The sequence below is a fragment of the Patagioenas fasciata genome, chromosome 2 (assembly GCF_037038585.1).
Source record: "Patagioenas fasciata isolate bPatFas1 chromosome 2, bPatFas1.hap1, whole genome shotgun sequence".
Classification (NCBI taxonomy): domain Eukaryota; kingdom Metazoa; phylum Chordata; class Aves; order Columbiformes; family Columbidae; genus Patagioenas; species Patagioenas fasciata.
In genome coordinates, this window is record NC_092521.1 from 153,227,271 (window position 1) to 153,249,148 (window position 21,878).

A 21,878-nucleotide genomic window follows, 5' to 3' on the forward strand; every position below is an offset into this window, starting at 1 on the left:
CCTTCCTGCATTTTTCAGAACTTTCTGTAGCAACTTGTATAGCGTGTTGGCTCCCTATGAAGTTGTCTAGAGTTCTCTGTTTTTGCCATCTCGTATGTCTGTCCTCCATTTGTAAGACAAAAATCCTTTTGTAATTTGTAGGGTAACAAATACCATAAACAGACATGTTCACATTTCAACAGAGGAGACACTAGCATAAGATAATGATTATGCCATGCTCGTGAGTCCAAAGTAGTGACTCTTCCACTAGTAGTTCCTGTAGGTCTTTTCAAAAGAGGGAATTATGTGGTTGGAGGAAAAATGGAATATATGAGACCACAAAATGCGTGTATCATCCTACCAAAACAAATAATTTTTTATAGTGGCTTTTTATTAGACCATATTTCCCAACCATTTTCTAATAAAGATTATTGCATATGAGTAGTAGTTACACTCCATTTTTATCATTGTTTTTCAACAGACTTTTCTACCATCTCTCCTTCAAATTCCATCAATTAAAACCAAACAAAAAAAAATCCAAAACAAATAAAAAAAACACTCTACAAAAACACACCCCAACAACTACCAAACAAGCCATGTTTACCCTTTCTAGAGTTAGAAACTCTAGTATGATTATTTATTGGGTGAAGTGTTTTTTTTCCTACAGTTGCTGGGATGCAGGAGACAGTGCTGACAGTCACAGGAAAATCTGTGAAAGAGGTGATGAAGCTGGATGACGATGAAACATTTTCCAAATTTTATCGCCATGTGGATTTCCCTTCCTCCTCAGTGCCTTTGGACCTTGATGAGGACTTCGATGCCATCTTTGATCCTTATGCACCAAAGTAAGAATTGGTTTTTGATTGATTGTTTGCTTGTTTGTTTGTTTGTTTGTTTTACATTGTTTTAAATGCAGACATAGGGGTGGTGATCAAAATGTTCAGCTTTAAGTAATCTTGTAGATATCTTAGAACTGGGCACGTCCGTTTCTTCTACACATTTCTGAAATCACTCTTCTGCCTGAATCAAGGAACTGATCCTGATTTCCTAACAAGTGTCACACCCAGAATCAAAGTAAATCTCTTGTCGTTAGATGATTCTGACTAGGTAAATTAACTGATGGTTGTAAACACTGCTTGTCTTTCAGGCTAATATCTTCTGTAGCAGAGCACAAACGTGCAGTTAGGCCTATGCGCAGAGTCCAGTCCTCAAGAAACCCCCTGAAAATGCTAGCAGCAAGAGAAGATATTCTTCATGAATATACTGAACAAAGACTGAATGTTGCCTTCATGGAGTCAAAGCGAATGAAAGTAGAAAAAAGTAAGCTAACAGGATGTTTTGCACAAGACACCATCTTACTATTTTAATTGAAAACAAAACAATCTCAACACAGAAACCACAACTGAAGAAATGGAACATACTCTCTGAGAAGCAATACATTGATTGAACTGTAAGGTTGAATGTAGACTGTCTAGGAGGTCTGTGTAGAAGGCCATAATGACATCCTCAGGGAAAGCTACCTACAGCCTCCTAAGGTTTAATTATTTACTTTTAGTGCAGTCACCTTGTGCAGAGAGAGAAAGTGCCACTGTTCCTACAGGGTGAGGACAGGAGATCAAGGCAAGTAGATCTAGCGTTATGTGATGCTGGGGGCGAGAGCTAGCAAGAACAAATAAACTTCCGTTCAGGTATACTGGCCTCAGTTTTGAATCCTAGTTTTTTCTCAGAAGCTGGAATTAGCCTTCTTGACTTGGAAAGATTAATTTCTGTAAAGGATCAGTGCTCTGTTGCAGAGCTTTGTGTTTCACTTGTGACATGACGTTGCTTTCTCCTGACAACAAAATGGACAGCAAGAGACTTCATTGTAAATTTTATTCAAAGGTTTGTCAAGCCACTTTTACTATTTTGGATACAAGTTTTCCTTATTACATTCAAATAAAGAGAGGTCATCTTAAAGCATTGCCTGTATTGATGCAAACACTGATTATATGTGTAATACTTTGTTCTCTTTTGATAGAAAAGCATTTCCCTGAGTTATAAATTCATAAAGTGTTTTGTCTTTGGTTGAGAAATAAGCAAATGTAGCCAAGAATTTAGGCTTTAAGTTTACAGTAAAATGTGACTAAGACTCGAAAATGTAAATAGCTGTTACATCACACTGGCTGAGACAAATTTGAAGGGAATTTCAGTTAATTAGTCTTGGATACTCTGCTTTATTTTCTCTCTAATCAATTATTAGGTACTTCACAAAACAATGGATAAGACATGTTTCCTAGCAAAGTTCGTATATTTGCCAAATAACATAATCCTAACACTGACAGTTTACCCTTGGATGATATCTAGAAACTTAGGTGCGGCTAAACCCAGAAACTTTTGGGCTGACAGTTAATCTGAGTCCAGCCTGGTTTTGCCATTGCCTTTGAGGAAGAGAAAAATTGAGAATAATGGGGGGAAATATTTTTTTTAATGCAACAACCACTTTTTAATAATTTTGTCCTTTTTTGTGTTTTATTCTCCAACTTCTTTTTATGCACAAGTGTCTACAAACTCAAATTTCTCAGAAGTAGCACTTGCTGGCTTGGCAAGCAAGGAGAACTTCAGCAACGTTAGCCTGCGGAGTGTTAATCTAACAGAACAGAACTCTAACAACAGCGCTGTGCCATACAAGAAGCTAATGCTGCTGCAAATTAAAGGTATGCTGCAACTGCTTTTACTTTCCGTACATAACAGGCTGATTGTAACATATGGGAGTTGCCACCACAGATGGATGCTTAGCTTGTTCTAGATCTCGAGCTCAAGATTTATGTCCAAAACCTGAAAGAATAAGTGAGAACTGTGTGACAAATGCAAAACCTTACAAATAGGTTTGCATTATGGCCACTGCTGTGTGTTTTCCAAGGAGAAAACAGAATATTTCAGGAATTCTAGCCATCTCCTGTGGAAATTTTTTAACTGTCCTATTCTTCCAGTGCTTAGTATTGCTTGGAAGTGATACAACAGTCTTCTTGCTCCACTTCCCCTTGCAGTGCATGGTAATGTTTCTCATTCTCCAAAATAATAGTTACTTTTTTGGCAACGTAAGATTCTTAAAACTTTTTACTGTCAACAGAAACTGTGCCATAGCTTCACTTAAGCAAATATAAAGGATCCTGGAATCTGGCTGCTATCTGCCATTTACTTAATTTATTTTTTTGCCAAAAGGACACAAAGTTGTTAAAGCAAGAACAGGAAATAATAGAAATATTAGTTGATAGGAGGCAACATTTTTTTTTGTTTCCTGTGAGTAAACCCTTTTTCCACTGTAGTGGTCTTTTAATTCTTCTTTAGCAGTCTGTTTCCACATATTTTGCTACATGTGCTGGGATTGTTTGTATTTCATTCAAAACAAATTAGATCTTGGCATTTGATAGCAGTAGTCAGAGGAATATAATTAGCTTTGTTTTCTCTTTAGGAAGAAGACATGTTCAAACAAGATTAGTTGAACCAAGGGCCTCATCACTGAACAGTGGAGACTGTTTCCTGTTGTTAACTCCGCATTTCTGTTTCTTATGGGTAGGAGAGTTTGCAAATGTCATAGAAAAAGCAAAGGTTAGTACTATTTGGGTCTGTTATTATTTATTTTTAGAACTGTCGCAGTGTATGTCTCTTTGTGATTGAGCCTTAGCATCACTTGTCACAAAAAAGCGACATGTAACTGATAGTGACAGGTAGATACGCAGGATTCCTGTAAATATGTTTTAGCTTGTGCACTGAATGAAAGCTGACATCAGAATGTGTAGGTTGTGAAGCTGCAAGAAAAAAGAGGATATCCTCAGGAAACAGATTTGCACTCAAAGAAAAAATAGCCTGAATAGCAGGATGTCCTTTTTATTCCCATGTTCATTAAGATCAAGTCTTGTTTTAAGGCAAATGAATGAATGTATTTCTGTAACATTTTCTCTAGTGTCTGTTTATTTAGTGCGTTAACAAATAACCATTTCTTCTCCTCTTTGCTCTGTTATATACGATCTACTTTTGCCTTCTCCCTGAACAAGATACACAGAAGTATTCCAAAGGCTTAGGTAATCTGTTCAGTTAACTGTTGATCTCTTAGGCTTCAGAACTTGCAACTTTAATTCAGACAAAGAGGGAACTTGGCTGTAGAGCTTCTTATATACAGACTATAGAAGAAGGCATAAATACCCATACCCATGCAGCCAAAGACTTCTGGAAACTCCTTGGTGGACAGACAAATTACCAGTGTAAGCATTCCTAAAATTACAGTATCTATGTTTTATCACAGTAAAATAGTTGAGTCAGCTCTCTTTGGTGAAGATAGTTGGATGTTAAAAATTTGTATTATTTTTGAAAATCTTCTCCTTAAGCTGCTGGCAGTCCTGAAGAAGATGAAATGTATGAATCTGCAATAATAGAAACAAATTGCATTTACCGCCTCGTAGAAGATAAACTCATTCCTGAGGATGACTACTGGGGGAAGGTGCCAAAATGTACCCTGCTGCAACCAAAAGAGGTATCGTGCCACTTACTGCTCCTGTGGTAAGTGCAGGAGCATAGAGCTGATCACGACTCTCAGTAACTGCAAATGCTCTTGGAGAGGCTCACTGAAAACTGGGTCCTCTGTGTTTCTGAAAAGCTTCTGAACACTTGGCTGTCTAGAGCATGCTGCAGGTCTCAAGAAACTAGCTCTTGTTATCTTTAAAGTGAAATACTATTTCAGGAAGTGTACATCTTTTTGTCAACCATGGCTCAGTCCGAAGTCATGAAGTGCGAAACAGGTAGCACTTTGCAAAAACAGAACAAAATAAAAACCTGGTTTCCCTTTCAAGCATTTTTATTTCTATCCTTAGCAGACTTTTTCCTTTTAAACAACCATTTCATCCATCTAAGTAGGAATGAGAGCAGATTTCCAAAATAAAGACACAATGCATTTTCTTGAAAGTATTCAAGTTGCTGCCTGTTTGCTGAACCAGTTACCCATGCTGTATGTTCTGTCAGCCTTCTCTGGCTGCAGGATGAAGCATAGGTCTAAATGTCAATGAAAGCTGTTGTAACTGGACAGCAATCAGTCATGCAACAGAACCAGGTTTTTAGAAATAAGAGCTCTCTAATCTGTTGGTGACTTAGCTGCCACCTGAAGATACACCTCATAGCATTCCCTGTACATGCTTCCAGTCTTCTTCAGCAATTAGACACCACAGTGCAGACCACTCCCCTGGTCTCAATTGCATTATCATAGAATCACAGAACAGTTTGGGTTGGAAGGGACCTTCGAAGGCCATCTAGACCAATTCCCCTGCAATGAGCAGGGATGTCTTCAACTAGATCAGGTTGCTCAGAGCCCTGTCCAGCCTAGACTTGAATGTCTTCAGGGATGGGGCATCAACCACCTCTCTGGGCAACCTGGGCCAGTATTTATTCCTCATGTCTAGCCTGAATCTCCTCTCTTTTAGTTTAAAACCGTTACCCCTTGTCCTGTTGTAACAGACCTTGCTAAAATGTCTGTCCCCATCTCTTGTAGGCCCCTTTTAAGTACTGAAAGGCCAACGTAAGGTCTCCTTGGAGCCTCCTCTTCTCCAGGTTGAACAACCCCAACTCTCTTGGCCTGTCCTCATAAGAGAGCTGTTCCAGCTCTCTGATCATCTTGTTGGCCTCCTCTGGACCTCTCTTGGCCTCCAACAGGTCCATGTCTTTCCTGTACTGAGGGCTCCAGAGCTGGATGCAGCACTGCAGGTGGGGTCTCACCAGCATGGAGCAGAGGGGCATTGCAGTGCTAGTTGTTAGTGTCACTGCAGAAACTCAGTTATTTGGAGGAGTTTGTGTTCAATGCACTGTCAGCTTGCAGCACAAGGGAACTGGAGGATCAGGGTACACCTAACCTAATGGTAGGCTGGGTTTTTTTGTTTGTTTTTTAGGTGCTGGTATTCGATTTTGGCAGTGAAGTGTATGTTTGGCATGGAAAGGAAGTTACTTTAGCACAAAGAAAAGTGGCATTCCAGCTGGCAAAGCACTTGTGGAATGGCACCTTTGACTACTCCAATTGTGACATAAATCCTCTGGACCCAGGGGAATGCAATCCTCTTATACCCAGGTATCAAAACTTGAGTTTACTCTCATTGCAGAAACTTAGGTTTTTTGCCCTTAATTTAATATGTTTGATTTTATTTCTTTTGTTCCCTTGTACAGAAAGGGACAAGGACGTCCAGACTGGGCAGTGTTTGGCAGACTCACAGAACATAACGAGACCATACTGTTCAAAGAAAAATTTCTTGATTGGACAGAGCTGAAGAAACTCGAGAAAAGTTCTAGTGAATCCCTTCACCAGAAGGTGCATATAATAAGCATGCTAGGTATTTCAAACTAGATGACCTAGTTGGGTTGGAAGCCAGGGAAGCTTGCTTTAAAGGATCCAGAGCACTTTATTTTGTGGGCTTTGACACCACCACCTACAGTCAGCCCACAGAGTTGCTTTATATTAGTGCCAGGCAGCCCAATGAATACTGCCAAGGTGGCTCTGACAAGGCATTAAATGTTGATGAGATATTAAAGTCCTGAAATATGCAGGAATCAAACTGTTTGGCTGAAACTGTGGGATAAGAAGAAAAAAAACTATGCTGAAAGAAACCTTTTCTCTGTTTTTTGACAGGAAGATTCCAGATCTGACTCTAAACCATATGATGTCATGCTAATGGTAGCTGTGCCCCAAACGACTGTAGGCACAGTCTTAGATGGAATGAATATTGGCCGGGGCTATGGACTTGTAGAAGGAGAAGATGGGAGGCAGTTTGAAATTATCACTGCATCTGTGGATGTCTGGCACATCCTGGAATTCGATTATAGCAGACTGCCAAAGCAAAGCATAGGGCAGTTCCATGAGGGAGACACATATGTGGTGAAGTGGAAGTACATGGTGAGCACTACAGGTTAGTGAGCAATTCCATTTCATCCTGCTGAAATATGGAGCGCAAAAAGGGCTGCTGTTAGTGGCGAGATACAGACCTAGACTTCCTTGCATGTGAAACTGTTTTAAGGGTTAGAAATGCTAATTTAGCCTTCCTAGGCCACTAAGAAGCAGAGCTTATTATTTTAATTTGTTTAAAGCATTAAAAAAGCTGTAGTTATTTTTAATACATCAAATGTAATACTATTCATCTCTGCTTTTACCCAACAGTGGTGTTGTACGTGTTCACAGGACAGCTCATTATTGTGCCCACAGCTTAACACCAAAATAACTAGTCAGCTGGACTAATTGCAGTGGTCTGAATGTCTTGCAAGAGAGGTAGGCTTAGCGACAAGGAAAGCCTTTGCTGAGTAATGGAGAACAGTAACAATGACAGGAAAAGCCCTTGCCAGCTCATTGCCCATGCTGTCCTTTTTGGTCTTTCTGGAAACCCTCTGCTATGGGTTTCAATCTCAAGTGGAAAATTTTAGCAGTGTTCTAGCAAAGAGCCTGAGAGCAGCAGGTAAATGTTGAGAATCGGTCAACATATGATCGTTGGAACTCTCCCTTCTGGCACTAAATTAAGAATAGGTGGCTTTTGTGGTATGTAACATAGAAATAGTCTAAAAATGATTGTTCCAAATAGGAAAATATTCAAACTGGTTGAAAACAGTATAACAACTATGCAGCTTCAGGCTTTCAGCCAAAAAATGTAGGTAGGTCTTATTCAGGATTGTTGAGTTCAGATACTGGCAAATCCAAGAAAAATAAAAAAGCTTGTAAGTCTTGGGAGAAGTGGGTGATGCTAATACTGAACTGTAAACAGGCTCCTAATCCAAATGGATGAAACTATATTCCAGCCTTCCAAAACAGAATAAATTTTTATGTAGGAGGCAGTACTTTTATGGGCTGAATGCACAGATAAGGGTGGAAGCCGTAATTTTTAAAAGTAACTAGTGGTTTGAGTATTCTCAGATTGAAAGAAACAGGATGTTTTCTCCTAAGTACTTCAGCTGGAAGCTGCTCAGCACTGCTGATATCAGGGCAGAAATTTTAATGGTTTTTTTTTCAGAGTCTGGTTTAAAGCTCTTGGTTTTTTTTTTTTTTTTAAAATCTTTGATTTAATCGTATCTGTTTATCCAGTATTCACTGGAAAGAGTAAAATATTCCATAACTCGTGGTATTGTTGAACTTCACTTGCTGTAAACATGATTTGCTTATCATAACAACTAAATACCAATCCTTTAAAAAATATATATATATATATTTACTGCTAAGCCACTTAGCACAGACCAACATAAAATGCTGAGTTAATTTTTAAAACTAAATAAAAAAACCCCACATAATTCTAACTTTTTTTATAATTGCAAAATATTGCTTTGGCGTAGTTTTCTTTTCGTATATCACTTTACCAAGAAAGATTTTTCTTCTGTGCCTGTAGCGTTCTCAGCTGTTGCTGTTTCCAGTATCCCTCAGCAGCCAGCTACTCTCCTGCTGCCAAAGAACAGTGTGTAATGTGGAAAATGGGCTGTAATGCACTCGTCTGGTAACATGACTGGACGTACCATTTCACATGCAGATTGGCTCAAGTGATGTCAGTTATTTTCCTCCAGATAGTACCAATTCTTCATACACCTCTTTCTCTGGCCAGCACAGGCATCTGTGGGCTTACATCCACCTGATGAGACAACGCCAACTTTGCATGGGGACATACTGGCTTGGAGACCTAATGTTCCTTCAATTGGACATTTTATCTTTCCTGTTCTGGACGGGATAGTGCTGAGCTGGCAGATGAGATTAAACCATGTGCTGTTTAAACCTATAGCCAGAGTACTTTCTTCAGCATGTGCTTTTTGTTTTGCAGTTGGAAGCAGGCAAAAAGGAGAGCAACAAGTAAGAGCTGTTGGAAAAGAGAAATGTGTGTATTTCTTTTGGCAAGGAAGGCACTCCACAGTGAGTGAGAAAGGGACATCAGCACTGATGACAGTGGAACTTGATGAAGAGAGAGGAGCACAGGTGAGCTTCCTGCAGATCTGGGTGGCAGACCTGGTAAGACTTGCATGCCCGAGTAGCCACTAATGGTAAATGCAGATTATGGTTTTTTTGCCTGTTCTCTATAGAGGTGTTCTTGCCAGTACAAATGGCCAGACCTTAAAATTACTTTTGGCTTTATTTCAACTTCTAGAGACACATAAGCTCCTTTTTAAGTTGTCATTCTCAGATCCCACTTCTAAAGATAATATTTTTGAGAATGTCTGAAGGAGAATGTCTCCTCTCCCTGCAGGAACAGGTAAAGCACAGTTAAACAAATTAGTGCCTTCACTTCAAGTATACGTTCAGATAACAGGACTGTCTTCGTAGTGCTGAGAATAGGAGAAGCACTTTCTGCCAGGCCAAGGCATGAAAATACATTTGAAATTTTCAGTTTGTGTAGTGTGTAATTACATACTTCATTGCCTTGTTTTGCAGAGATTCTAGCAGATTCAGCTAGTCTGAGGCTCAAACAGAGGAGAGGCTAGCTTGCTTTGTCTTTAGATAGAGTTGGGGTTTTCTTGATTATTACCACCATATAAGATGGGAGGTTTAAAGTTAGTTTCTGTACCTTGATAATGCTGTAATTGGTTTTTTAACAGGAGCATAAACATGACCAGTAAGACAGAAATTTACAAAGGGGAGATACATAAATAAGCTTGAGTCAGAGTATGGGATTTTGTGCAACATAGCAATTGGCTATATCGGTTCCATAATCAAAGTGTAGCATTTAATGAACAAAGAAACATGCATTTTGTTATGTAAACCACTTTTACAACAAATTTTTAACCTACCTCAGTTCCTAATTTTTTTCCATAATAGTTTCAAAGAACATCAGGCAAGATGGCCCAGTCCTGTAAAGGATTCGAATAATGGTTAGTTTAAGCTAATTGAAATTCAAGTTTATTTGGTATTCCATATCCTCTGAAACTCTTGATTGTTGGATTCCAGTTAGAGGTTTCTTTTTATATGCAGGTCACATATGAAACCCATTGCATGCTGATATATGTGGTAATTTAAACAATAGTCAGCAGTTGTAAAGTAGAAGGAAAGCCATCTTTGTGGGTGGCTGTAACTATGTAATTTTTAATAACCCATAGAGACCAGTTTTCCTGAGTCTGTATACTTGCTTCATTTTTTCATTGAAGAATGGTGCTTTCAATTTCCAGGTCCAAGTGCTTCAAGGGAAAGAACCACCATGCTTCCTGCAATGCTTCCAAGGAGGGATGATTGTGCATGCTGGAAGAAGGGAAGAGGAAGAAGAAAATGCACAAAGTAAATTACTGTTAGTTAAGAGCTTCTACCCCAAAATCCTTTTTACCTGTTGTGAAGGGCTTTGAATTTAGTCTCAACTACCATACTCTGTAGAAAAGGGAAATTAATGCCATGAAACCCATGAGACAGCTTTGCAATGCTTTGTTTCAAGGTAGTTTGTTTCTTCTTTGTGCATAGCATGGATTTTGTCACCGTAGAGCAAGCTAACTTTATTGTATTGATATGTATATTAATCATTCTTGGTTTTTAATTAAGCAATGTGCCCATTTGGTTTAAAATATGTTATTTTCTACATAGTCTGGGCGAAAGATTATTTTTATGAGCAGTCCTCTTGCTCCAAGGAGAGCTCTAAGTTTTTGTTACCCATTCATTATTTTTTGCAACATATTCCTTGGTTGCTGCAGTTGAGGTAGGAGAATTTCGATGCAAGTGTAGTTTGGACATTTTCCAGTTTGCATCTGAATGTGACCTCCAGTGCCTAAGGTGCACAGGGGAAGAGGAGCTGAATAGATGGACTACTGTATTTGTTTTCCTTTTTTCCCCTGTATGAAACAGAGCAGAAACTTGACTCTTCTGCTCTAAGCTCTTCAACACTTGTACCCTGGTAGCAAGGTTTCAGAAAGCATCTTTTCTGCAACAGCATTTCTCGAGTAGCCTTAGCCAAGCCTGATGCTTAGCCAGTTTATTCTTTGTCAATATAGGCATGCAATGTGTGAAATTCATCCAGTATGAGAACAGCTGTTCCAGAGCAGAGGTCTTGAATTTTCAGTCCCATGTAACTGTGTAATACTGCTGCACTGTTCCTGTCTGCTCCAGGTGACTGGAGGCTATATTGCGTGCGAGGAGAAGTTCCCAATGAAGGAAATTTACTTGAAGTAGCATGTCACTGCAGCAGCCTGCGTTCCCGGACATCCATGATTGTCCTCAATATAAATAAGGCTCTTATCTACCTGTGGCATGGCTGCAAAGCACAGTCTCACACCAAGGATGTAGGAAGAACAGCAGCCAATAAAATAAAAGAACAGTGAGTGTCTGACTTATGTTTTGGAGATGTTTATACAGGCTACCAATTTACTTGAAATAGTCTGCCTCAAAGAAAAGTTAAAATAAATAAAGCTGTCCTCTGAGTACAACTGCAGCATGTGCATGCTTAGTAAGAAGTAGGAATGACAGGTAGTTGATTCAGTGGAGTGGGACACATGTTATTTAATCACTGAATGTCAAATGCACTTATTCTTCATTCTGTACTAATTAAGGTTGCAAAAAGATAGTCTTTTTGCATTTGGAGGGAGATGCTCAATATCAGAATAGTAAACTAACCCCAAGTTGATAGGAAAATTAGAATCAAGTCTTGTGAATAAGGAAATTAATTTGGGAAAGCATGCGAGGAGGACAGCAGTAGTTACAAAAACAGGCAGTGACCTCATGTGAGCATCTCCTCCACCTGGGAATGTGATCAGAAATGGTATGAGAATGGTTGCTGACATTCCATGTCTTGTTTGTTGATAATTTTTGTCATCATTTTCAGAAAGCTAATGTCGATATGAAGTGTGCAACAAGCCTGCAGGATGCCTTTGGGTTCTAATAGTGCAGGTGGCCAGCAGGTTTGTGTTAGCTGTGTTTGGGGCAGGAAAGCTGGGTTCACTCTCTTTCTTTATGTTTTGTAGATGTCCGCTGGAGGCAGGGCTGCACAGCAGCAGCAAGGTGACGATTCATGAATGTGATGAAGGATCAGAGCCCTTAGGATTCTGGGACGCATTAGGAAGGAGAGATCGAAAGGCCTATGATTGCATGTTGCAAGGTAGACCTGCATTCCTGCATTTGGCACTTGGATTTTACTTTATTGGTCTGTTGGCACTGTGAGATTTAATGTAAACCTTTTGAAGAACTTCTTGGTAGATGATCCCTTCAGGTGCTTCCAAAAATCCTACTGAGTTAAGTAATACTGTTCTAGAAGGAAAGTGCTGGAAAACCACGTGTTTCATTTTGTTCTGCAGGCCCTCTGTATTCATGCAGCACAGAGCAACAATTAATGCTGTTACCAACACATTTTGCTTTTCTTCTGAAGGGATTTAGGAGGCAGTTCTGCACACATTTTTGTCCAGTCTTTGCTTTGGAACTGCCAACAAAGGTAGCAGGGGAATTAATTTACCAAGTGGAAAATTTGTCAGTTAAAAAGTAGAGTCTGGGATGGGCTTGCCTCACATAAGCTGCAAAACAGCCAGTTATGAAATGTCTGATAGCAACTCGTGAGGATCAGATTCAAGGTGATGGCAGCCAGCCTTTTAGATCAAGTTCTTCACAGCTGTTGCTAGTCCCCGAAGACTTCTGGTCATCTTTCTTGATTTTTCAAAAAACAGAGAATTTGCAGTCACCCTAGAAGTCGGGTTTTGTTGTTGTTGTTATTTTTACATTAATCTCTGGCATTTTCTATTGGAAATCTTCTTGATTTTTGTTCTTTAAAGATCCCGGAAAGTTTAATTTCACTCCCCGCCTGTTCAGCCTCAGTAGTTCATCAGGAGAGTTCTCAGCCACTGAGTACGTTTACCCTTCAAGAGACCCTGCTGTCATCAATTCCATGCCATTCTTGCAAGAGGATCTTTACACTGCCCCACAGCCAGGTATATGCTTTACAGTAATTAAGTAACAAGAAAACAGATAATTATATCCTGCCTTGGGCAGTGATTCGGGAACTAATCAGTTTTATCTTGATTTATCACTGAAAAATGTGTGCATGTGATGCTTATACATCATTTAGCAATAACACTAATTTTTCCATTATAAAGATGCTGAGAAATAATCAAACATACATGTATCCCAAAAGCTTGCTACAAATATACATTGTTTAGATTGGAGAATCTGAGTTTAGCTGGCTGAATAGCCAAAGGGATTGGTAAGCTTCAAAATGGTCCTGTTGTGATGCTGACAAGCAAATAAGATGGGTTGTTTTGGGGATTCTGAGAACTAGTAAGTGGCTGGTGATGGATTTGTTGTTTTTTTGACTGCGTAGCACTGTTCCTTGTTGACAATCACCATGAAGTGTACCTGTGGCAAGGCTGGTGGCCTGTGGAAAACAAAATAGCCGGATCAGCTCGAATCAGGTGGGCCACAGACAGGAAATGCGCCATGGAGACAGTGCTCCGGTACTGCAAAGGTAACAGATTGCTGTTCTGAGTATGGCACACCCTCCCATGCCCTACTGTCCCGAGCTGAAAGGTACTCAGGTGCTCCCCAGTCATTATTGACAAGCATCAGTGTATTTGAAGATACATTCACTACTCTTTCTTAGCAAACCATTTCTCTAGTAATGGCATTGTTCCCAAATTGCGGAGGCGCTCTGCTGACTCAGTTCTCAGAGTAAAGACTTTATTTCTCTTTTGTGCCTCAGACATCAGATCCCTAAAATTCTGAGAACACAGCCTTTTAAACCTGAATGCTTTCTGTCGTAGCTCCACTTAAATTTCATAAGCTTCTGTGTATCTAAAGACCAAATGAAGATACTGTTTGATGATGTAACTGGGTTTTGGTTTAGTGGGGGATTTGGAAAGACTTTGAAGATCAGGAACAAGTCTCACATGGAAACAGGTGGCCACTGGAAAGGCTGGAGCACAGAGCTGAGGCTCGTGCTCGTTTCTACCAGACAATTATTGCTACTCAGATGCCGTGATTCAGGCTGCAATTGATGGTCATGTAAGAGTACATGGGCTAGATTATTATCTGCACTAGTAGAGTTTCCTTGAGATACCATAATGCTTTCCTCTCACTTCATCTAAGGCTGTGTGAGGCTGGGAACAGACCTTGCCTCTTCTGGTGGAGGATGAATAGAAAAAGGTGTGTGGCTGCCATCCAGGAGAGAGGGCATAAGTAACAGCCATGTTCTGTTAATTCAGAGCAATTTCTCACTAGGGCTTAATTGGTGTGAACTATGTCCTCTTGCAGGGAAAGCCTGATCACTTATAGTCTTTGAGACCTCATGGTGCCACAGATTTCTTCTGTAGCAAATAAACTTTAGAACTTGTGACACAGCTGGTGGTAACTGTCATCTTCTCCCATAGACATTTGCATATTTGAAGAGGGAAAGTGATACCCTTGTTGGATTCCACCCTTAAGAGCATAAGCCAGTCTCTCCTTCCCCACCTACAGGTCGATTAGGAGTAGGAGCAAGCGTTGTGTTTCTACTCAGTTGTCTCATGTCAGTGGGGGGAGGTGGTAACACCTGGCAGGAGACAGCTGAAAACCAGCACTGGAGACACTGAAGTGTGACCTTTATTGGACTGCAGCATTGCTCTACGTGGTTCAACCTCTGGTGTCCCTGGCACTGCCCTGCCAAACAGCAGCATTTCTTTAGGAATGGGGTGCTAAAAACAGGGCAGTAATTGCAGGAGTCTTTGGCAGTGACTGCTGAATTTCTGAAGAAGAGACCAGTTACTTGTCCTTCACTACCCTCATCCCCAGTTTTTGCAAGTTAGGAGTGATAAGATGCATTTCTTTGAAATGACCTCATAAATGTGCTTCACAGCAGAACTGAATGTCAGCACAGAGGAAAGTGCAAAGAAGTGCCCAGAGTTGCTCAGCAAGCTAGCAAGAGAGATGGAAGTAAGATCCCCATCTTAGTGTTCCTGATGCTATCCTGTGTAATCTTCTGGTAATGAAAATCATGTTTTCTGGCCCCAGCCGAGATGGAATCAGATACACATGCTGAGGTTTGAATACTCTTCCAGATTTCTTGAACTTCATCGAGTTTGGTGATGGGAAAAGAGATTAACACCTTCTGCACTGGACTGAATTTGCGGCATCCAAGTCTGATACACAGTGGAAAGCTCTTTAGTGAATCCTCAGTGGTCTGAAGTTTAGCATACATATCACAGGGCAAGGGTTTTTGCTGAGCACTCGCTTCATTACCTGTGGCCATGACTTTGCGGCAGTTGTGGCTTTATCCTCTTTGCCGTGGGATAGTTCTCAACAGCTTTGGGCTGTGTGGTTGGATGGGTACGGACTACATTTGTTACTGTTAAGGACCAATTCTACTTGTACTATTTCATTACTAAAGCTGACATGAACTTGCTTAGTAGATTTTACTGTGTAAACTGTGCTGTTCTGGTGGTCTGTCACTTCCACAATCTAGGATTCTGTCAACCACCTCAAAATTTCATTGCATCAAGCTATCAGGGCTGACTGACTCTTATGCATTGTTACTTATCAGGGTGGAGAAATTGAATTTCAGGAGATACCAATGCTGCTGCAATTATTTTGACTATCAGAATATAGTTGAGTGATCAGAAGCATTAAAATGCTTTTCTCTTCTTTTTCTCTCTCCATTTCTTTCCTCCTCTATATCCCTTTCCCCTCTCTCTCCCTCCCTGCTTCTTTTTTTTCCTGGCTTGCAGTGTTTAGCTACATGATGGTATGCAAAAGATTGATTAGCAACTTTGGATATCCCTTTAATATACCTAGAAGTTCTTCTTTTGCATAAATCTTATTTATCTTGTCAAAATGTCTTTAAGGTTTTTCTGTGGTTTTATCTGCTAAATCAGCAGTCTGGAGAGCTGAGCTGCAGCCCACTAGGAGAGAGAAGAGTCTGTGATTCTTGTGAGATCAGCTTATGCCGAGGCCAGAGTTCATGCAAGGAAAATGCTTCACCTCTCACATACATTTTCATCTTACCTATACTGGAACATCAGCAAATGTCACTCTCTTTTTATTTCTTGGTTGAGTTAGTGAGAGTGGAGCAGTGCAACTGGAGCAAGTTCACACTTTTTTTTTTTCAATGCAGAGTTTGTAAGTGCTTGTTGAATTGTTCATGGTAGAATGAGCAATTAAACCACAGTGAAAATAAGTGGAAAAGAAGGCTTAAAATCAAGTATTCAAATGATAGATCTCCTGTCTAAATTGTATAGTTAAAATGCTCACGTTTTAATACATTTGGTACACTACTTCACAGAGCTTTTATCTCTAGTATTCACTTCCATGTGAACATACTCTCTCTAATCAGTTTGCTCCCAACACCTCATGTAAAGCCAAACCTGTAATGTGCAGGTTTGCAAACCCAGTGGAACAAGGATGTCCCGCCAGGCTCTCCCTTCGCATTCAGCACAGGGCTTGCACCGGCTCCCTGGGGTGCTCCTTGGCCATGGGGAGAAGGGGGATGAGTTCTTTTCAACCCTTCTGCCTGACAGCCCACTTGCATCAAGTGCAGGTGGGGACTACAGTAAAAGACAGGATCATCTGTAACGGATTTATATGTTCTGGAGGAAATCTTAGTGCATTAAAGTTGCTCTGAGGTTGAATGTAGGGAATAACAGAATTTTGCAATAAATAGTTTTTAGGGAAGCCGCAGCCCTCAGAAGTGAGGTGCTGTCATGATGCTCTCTTAGTTTCACCTGATTCTGAACTTTACAACATCTTCAGCTTTTCTGTTGCCTATCTGGAAGAAACATTTTATTAGACTGAGTTATTTGAATCCAAGTAAGACGAAGGTACAATATTATTTTGAAAGATAGCTCTTCCCAGTCCCCGACTGCTTGTCTACCTCTTTCCAATAATATCTGGAGTTCGTCAGTGCTTTTGAATCTTTGGAGAATTAAATCATTCAACCAACAGGGCCTTTTTTCGCCAGTCCTTGGCATAATGACTTTAACCACTTAATCTGACACAGCATCGCTCCTGGGCAGGGTTATGTCCTATATAGTGTGCATATGTACATGTTTTAAAGAAGCAGGACTGTCTTTGAAAAGTCATCACTAATTACCATCCAGCTATTGCAATACCTCTGTTAACTTTTAGATCCTATTCTTTTGAATTTGTAATATCCAAATGATGGTGTTAGACCTCAGTATACCAAGTTAAGAATAGTTTAAATGTTCTCACTTAAGCCTCCAAGCTTAAGCTTTATTTGCTGCTGGCAGGACACTTCTACTGAGCCTACCAGAAGGCTTCATTTACCTGAATCTGGCTAATTTCAGACCATCACACTCCGTTTACTCAGATTCTAACTCTTTTTTTGTAAAATAAGGAATACATTGGGTTAGGAAGTAACTGGGGGGGATTTTCAGCATGCATGGTTTGACCTTTGTGTTCAGATACAGTAAAAGGCAGATTTAAGAATACTGAAAAGCATGTTAAAAAGTGCCCTACTACATTAAAAAAAATCCTGGTGAAATGTATTCCTACTGCCTTAAATTACTTCAGCTTTTCAGGAAGGTATCAATTAAACATGCTTCTTGGGCAGCTTTAGATCATGGGTGACATTGCTAAATATGGTACTGTTTGTAATTTCTCTTTTTTTTTTTTTTTTTAAATTATTTATTTTTACTGTTTTTAGGAAAAAATGTAAAGAAGCCCCCCAAATCGTATCTAATTCATGCTGGCCTAGAGCCTCTGACCTTCACTAATATGTTCCCAAGTTGGGAACACAGGGAAGACATCGCAGAGATCACAGAAATGGTAAATCTTTTCTTTGCAGAAACTGTTTCCTGTTGCTACTAATTGTATCTTGTGTTGCCAGTTAACATTGCTTGTTTGTGCTGTCAAGCCTCAAAATCCAGAAGATGAACTTAGAAAGTTCAGGAGTCCGCATGGGGGGGAAAAAAAAATAACAACATGGCTAAATTCTGACTGGGAGTGTGGATATTGGACGCATTCCTGATTGTCTTTTCATTTAAATTCTGATGTTCTTTTTTTGTTAAAAACAGGAGGAAAGTGTTAGCTGAATCATCTCTTAGAAGGAGATGTGCTAGAGTTTAGCAAAACCACTGTTTCCATCACATGAAACGGGCAGCAACCTGCAGTTCTGGTCTGTCCTGCGGACTCGAAGTGCAGTGGAGCAAAATGCCCCGCAAAGGACCCGCTGGTCCCAGAGCCCCAACATGAACTTCCCCACCTGGGAAGCGAAGTCACATCTGAATTCCGTGTGACTGCTTTAAAAGCCTTCAGCGAAGGGGCATCTCAAGGCAGATGATGTTCACAGTATCACAGTGTGTTTGGGATTGGAAGGGACCTCAAAAGATCATCCAGTCCAATCCCCCTGCTGGAGCAGGAACACCTAGGTGAGGTCGCACAGGAACATGTCCAGGCGAGTTTTGAATGTCTCCAGAGTAGGAGACTCCACAACCTCCCTGGGCAGCCTGTTCCAGGGCTCTGTCACCCTCACTGAGAAGTTTTTTCTCAAATTTAAGTGGAACCTCTTGTGTTCCAGCTTGATCCCATTGCCCCTTGTCCTATCATTGTTTGCCACCGAGAAGAGCCTGGCTCCATCCTCGTGGCACTCACCCTTTACATATTTATAAACATTAATAAGGTCACCCCTCAGTCTCCTCTTCTCCAAACTAAGGAGACCCAGCTCCCTCAGCCTTTCCTCATAAGGGAGGTGCTCCACTCCCTTAATTGTCTTTGTTGCCCTACGCTGGATGCTCTCCAGGAGTTCCCTGTCCTTCTGGAACTGAGGGGCCCAGAACTGGACACAATATTCTAGATGGAGTCTCACCAGGGTGGAGTAGACGGGAAGGAGAACCTCTCTTGATCTACTGACCACCTCCCTTGTAATACACCCGGGGATGCCATTGGCCTTCCTGGCCACAAAGGCACAGTGCTGGCTCATGGTCATCCTGTTGTCCACCAGGACCCCCAGGTCCCTTTCCCCTACACTGCTCTCTAATATGTAATTTCCCAACCTATACTGTAACCTGGGGTTGTTCCTGCCCAGATGCAGGACTCTACACTTTCCCTTGTTAAATTTCATCAGGTTATTCCCTGCCCAACTCTCCAGCCTGTCCAGGTCTCTGGATGGCAGCACAGCCTTCTGGCGTGTCAGCCACTCCTCCCAGCTTAGTGTCATCAGCAAACTTGTTGATAGTACACTCAATTCCCTCGTCCAAATGGTTAATGAATATATTGAATAATATTTGCCACAGTACTGACCCCTGAGGCACTCCACTAGATACTGGCCTCCAACTGGACTCCGCACCATTGACAACCACTCTGTCTTCTCTCCTTAAGCCAGTTTGCAACCCACCTCACTACTCTATTGTCTAGACCACACCTCCTCAGCTTAGCTGTGAGGATGCTGTGGGAGACTGTGTCAAAGGCTTTACTGAAGTCAAGGTAGACCACATCCACCGCCCTGCCACCATCCATCCACCTTGTTACATTCTCATAAAAGGCTATGGGGTTGGTCAAGCATGACTTACCCTTGGTAAAGCCATGTTGACTGCCCCTAATAACCCTCTTATCCTTGATATGCCTTGAGATGGCACCAAGGATAAGCTGTTCCATTACTTTCCCATGTTTTCTGCTTTGTAAGTCTTCTGCAGCCATCCTTGGTGGACAATGCTGGCTTCATGATTCAACACAGATTTCAGCCTTAAACTGAGATTCTGAGAGTACAGGATATCCTCCTGCTAAGAGCAGACCTTTTTTTAGCTGTGAAATTGTTATAGGGCAGGACTGTCTGCCTCTGTACGGACCTGGACATGTGGCTTTGTGCTCCATGGGCCAGGTGGATCCCATGACACCTGCAAACAGTGGGAGCAGTTGGTGGCTTCAGCATTGTGATCTTCTTCTGTTTTCCTTTTCTCCCTACAGGATGCTGATGTTTCTAATCAGATAATCCTTGTGGAGGACGTGCTTGCCAAGCTGTGTAAAACGGTGTATCCGCTCGCAGATCTCTTAGCCAGGCCTCTACCTGAGGGAGTTGATCCACTGAAGCTTGAAATTTACCTTTCAGATGAGGACTTTGAGGTAAGGATGGAATAGGTGCACTGTTACTCTCTGCATGTGTATCTAGTCGTGCTGCAAAGTCATTTGTCAGCTTTGCTATGTGTGTTTTTACCCATGGCATATCCTTTCATTTTAAATGCAGGCTGCATTGGAGATGACAAGAGAAGAGTACAACGCGCTGCCATCTTGGAAGCAAGTTAATCTGAAGAAGGCAAAAGGACTTTTCTAACTTGTGTTTATTGGAGTGAGCACTAAAGGGATGTCTGTTTTCACTTTCTATGCCCTTTACAAGAATTGTACCCCACATTTACAGAATAAATAATCTGAAGTTATTAGTGACTACCTATCTGGAGGTGTGTAATATTATAAAAAGCCAAGAGAACTCTTTGGAAATGGAATTCGATTTTGACTCTTAAAGGTTATGTGTTTAAGCTCTGCTCTCCTATGCACTTAAACAGTAGTTTCTTTAGCTACTGCTGCAGGTGTCCTTTGGCTATATACAATACTTGCCATTTTTGTTTTTGAAGAAGTTCTCTTTGTAAAGTGTTATTTTGTTAGTTTGTGGATTACAAAGAATTTATATTTATATAAACACATAGAACAAGTATGTATTTAACAATGCAATATATATTCACTTTCAAGACTTTCATGTCCAAACTACAGAAAAGTAGCTGGATGGCAGTTGCTCGTACTGAACTAGCTATACCACCAATATGTATCTCCTGCGCATTCTGAAAAGTTTCTCTCTGCAATAGGTAATGAATTGTTCTCAGTGCTGCTTCAGGTGCTAAACCGAACAAAGCATTTGTATTTATAGCATGGATTTCTTGAGAAACTATGCGAATCAACCTTTATACTTTATTATCCAAAAAATGTATAGTGCCTTGTTTTTTGTGTACAGTTTATATACAAAAAAAAAATAAGATTGGTCTGCTTTTTGAAGATGGCTTAGAATGGTCTCCTATGTTACTTTTATAATAGTAGAAATAAAAACATCTCAGTTTCTAATACTTGTTGTAAACATTAAACGTCTTTTGTGATATAAGAACCAAAACTAAAAGCTTCTGAATAAACTTGTAGCAACGCTCTGACTTGTCATTATTTTGTACTGTAATCTATGCCAAGTCATTGGAACCTTCCATAACGTGGTATTTTATCAAGATATTTTAACCTTAGATATCTGCAGGTGTTGTACAGAGTTATCATTTGAGAAGCAGATACTGTAGAAAAAAAATCAATGTATGAAATAAAATTAGGTTGTGCAACACTTTATTGCTGAACATTGGAACGGTCACACAACTCCTGTATCCTTCGGGCTGCCCTGTTTTATACATGAAACCAAAATTATTATGCCGGTTTTCAAACTTTGAAAAAGTCTTTTCAACCATTGTGCGACTGAGAGTAAAACTTAAACTGAAAACACATATGGCATCGTGTCCATTCTTTCAATATACACCAGAGTCAAAATTGTTTTCGTCCAGCTAATTAGCACATTGAATAGAGTACTCGAGTAAAAATTTGCTATTGTTTGAAATGTTTTTCTGGCATCTCTGTAACAACTTGTGTGGTTCCCCTCTGGTAGCTTTAGTGGATTTCATGTTTTCATTCCTGCTCGTGTAAGTTATCTTCAGCCCTGCAGCCCTTCAGAGCTGCTCCTGCCTTGGTGGAAAGGGATCAGCTGCAGGGGTGCCTGTTGTCATTCTCCTGGGCCCAGGGAAATTAAGTAGGATCTTCAAACATGTGCGGTGTAGATTTCATCAAGTCTGCACGTTTCTTTTTTAAGCACTAAGAGGTTTACAAAGTCACTGCTGTATTCATCTAAGTTTTTTTGCACCCATATATTTTCCTCATTCACCCTCTCTAGTGATAAAATCAAGCAGGAATGAAGTTTTGTTTATTCATGTTCAATCTGTACTGTGGGGGTAGCAGGTTCCTCTGTTTT

General features: G+C 40.5%; 1 protein-coding gene across 23 annotated transcripts in view; it reads left to right on the plus strand.

Annotated features, from left to right (window-relative positions):
- Positions 1 to 21,360, plus strand: part of SVIL (supervillin) — a 141,332-nt gene extending 119,972 nt beyond the window's left edge. For all 23 annotated transcript variants that reach the window (XM_071805274.1, XM_065831883.2, XM_071805276.1 and 20 more), the window contains 18 exons: positions 647 to 824; positions 1,127 to 1,299; positions 2,517 to 2,672; positions 3,431 to 3,567; positions 4,073 to 4,220; positions 4,344 to 4,489; positions 5,892 to 6,067; positions 6,163 to 6,304; positions 6,623 to 6,899; positions 8,781 to 8,932; positions 10,117 to 10,222; positions 11,039 to 11,246; positions 11,890 to 12,023; positions 12,688 to 12,843; positions 13,233 to 13,376; positions 17,544 to 17,665; positions 19,802 to 19,957; positions 20,079 to 21,360. In XM_071805274.1, the coding sequence (XP_071661375.1) occupies positions 647 to 824; positions 1,127 to 1,299; positions 2,517 to 2,672; positions 3,431 to 3,567; positions 4,073 to 4,220; positions 4,344 to 4,489; positions 5,892 to 6,067; positions 6,163 to 6,304; positions 6,623 to 6,899; positions 8,781 to 8,932; positions 10,117 to 10,222; positions 11,039 to 11,246; positions 11,890 to 12,023; positions 12,688 to 12,843; positions 13,233 to 13,376; positions 17,544 to 17,665; positions 19,802 to 19,957; positions 20,079 to 20,165 (2,798 nt within the window). In that variant the 3' untranslated portion in view covers positions 20,166 to 21,360. The remainder of the gene's footprint in view (positions 1 to 646; positions 825 to 1,126; positions 1,300 to 2,516; positions 2,673 to 3,430; positions 3,568 to 4,072; positions 4,221 to 4,343; positions 4,490 to 5,891; positions 6,068 to 6,162; positions 6,305 to 6,622; positions 6,900 to 8,780; positions 8,933 to 10,116; positions 10,223 to 11,038; positions 11,247 to 11,889; positions 12,024 to 12,687; positions 12,844 to 13,232; positions 13,377 to 17,543; positions 17,666 to 19,801; positions 19,958 to 20,078) is intronic.
- The last annotated feature ends 518 nt before the right edge of the window (positions 21,361 to 21,878 follow it).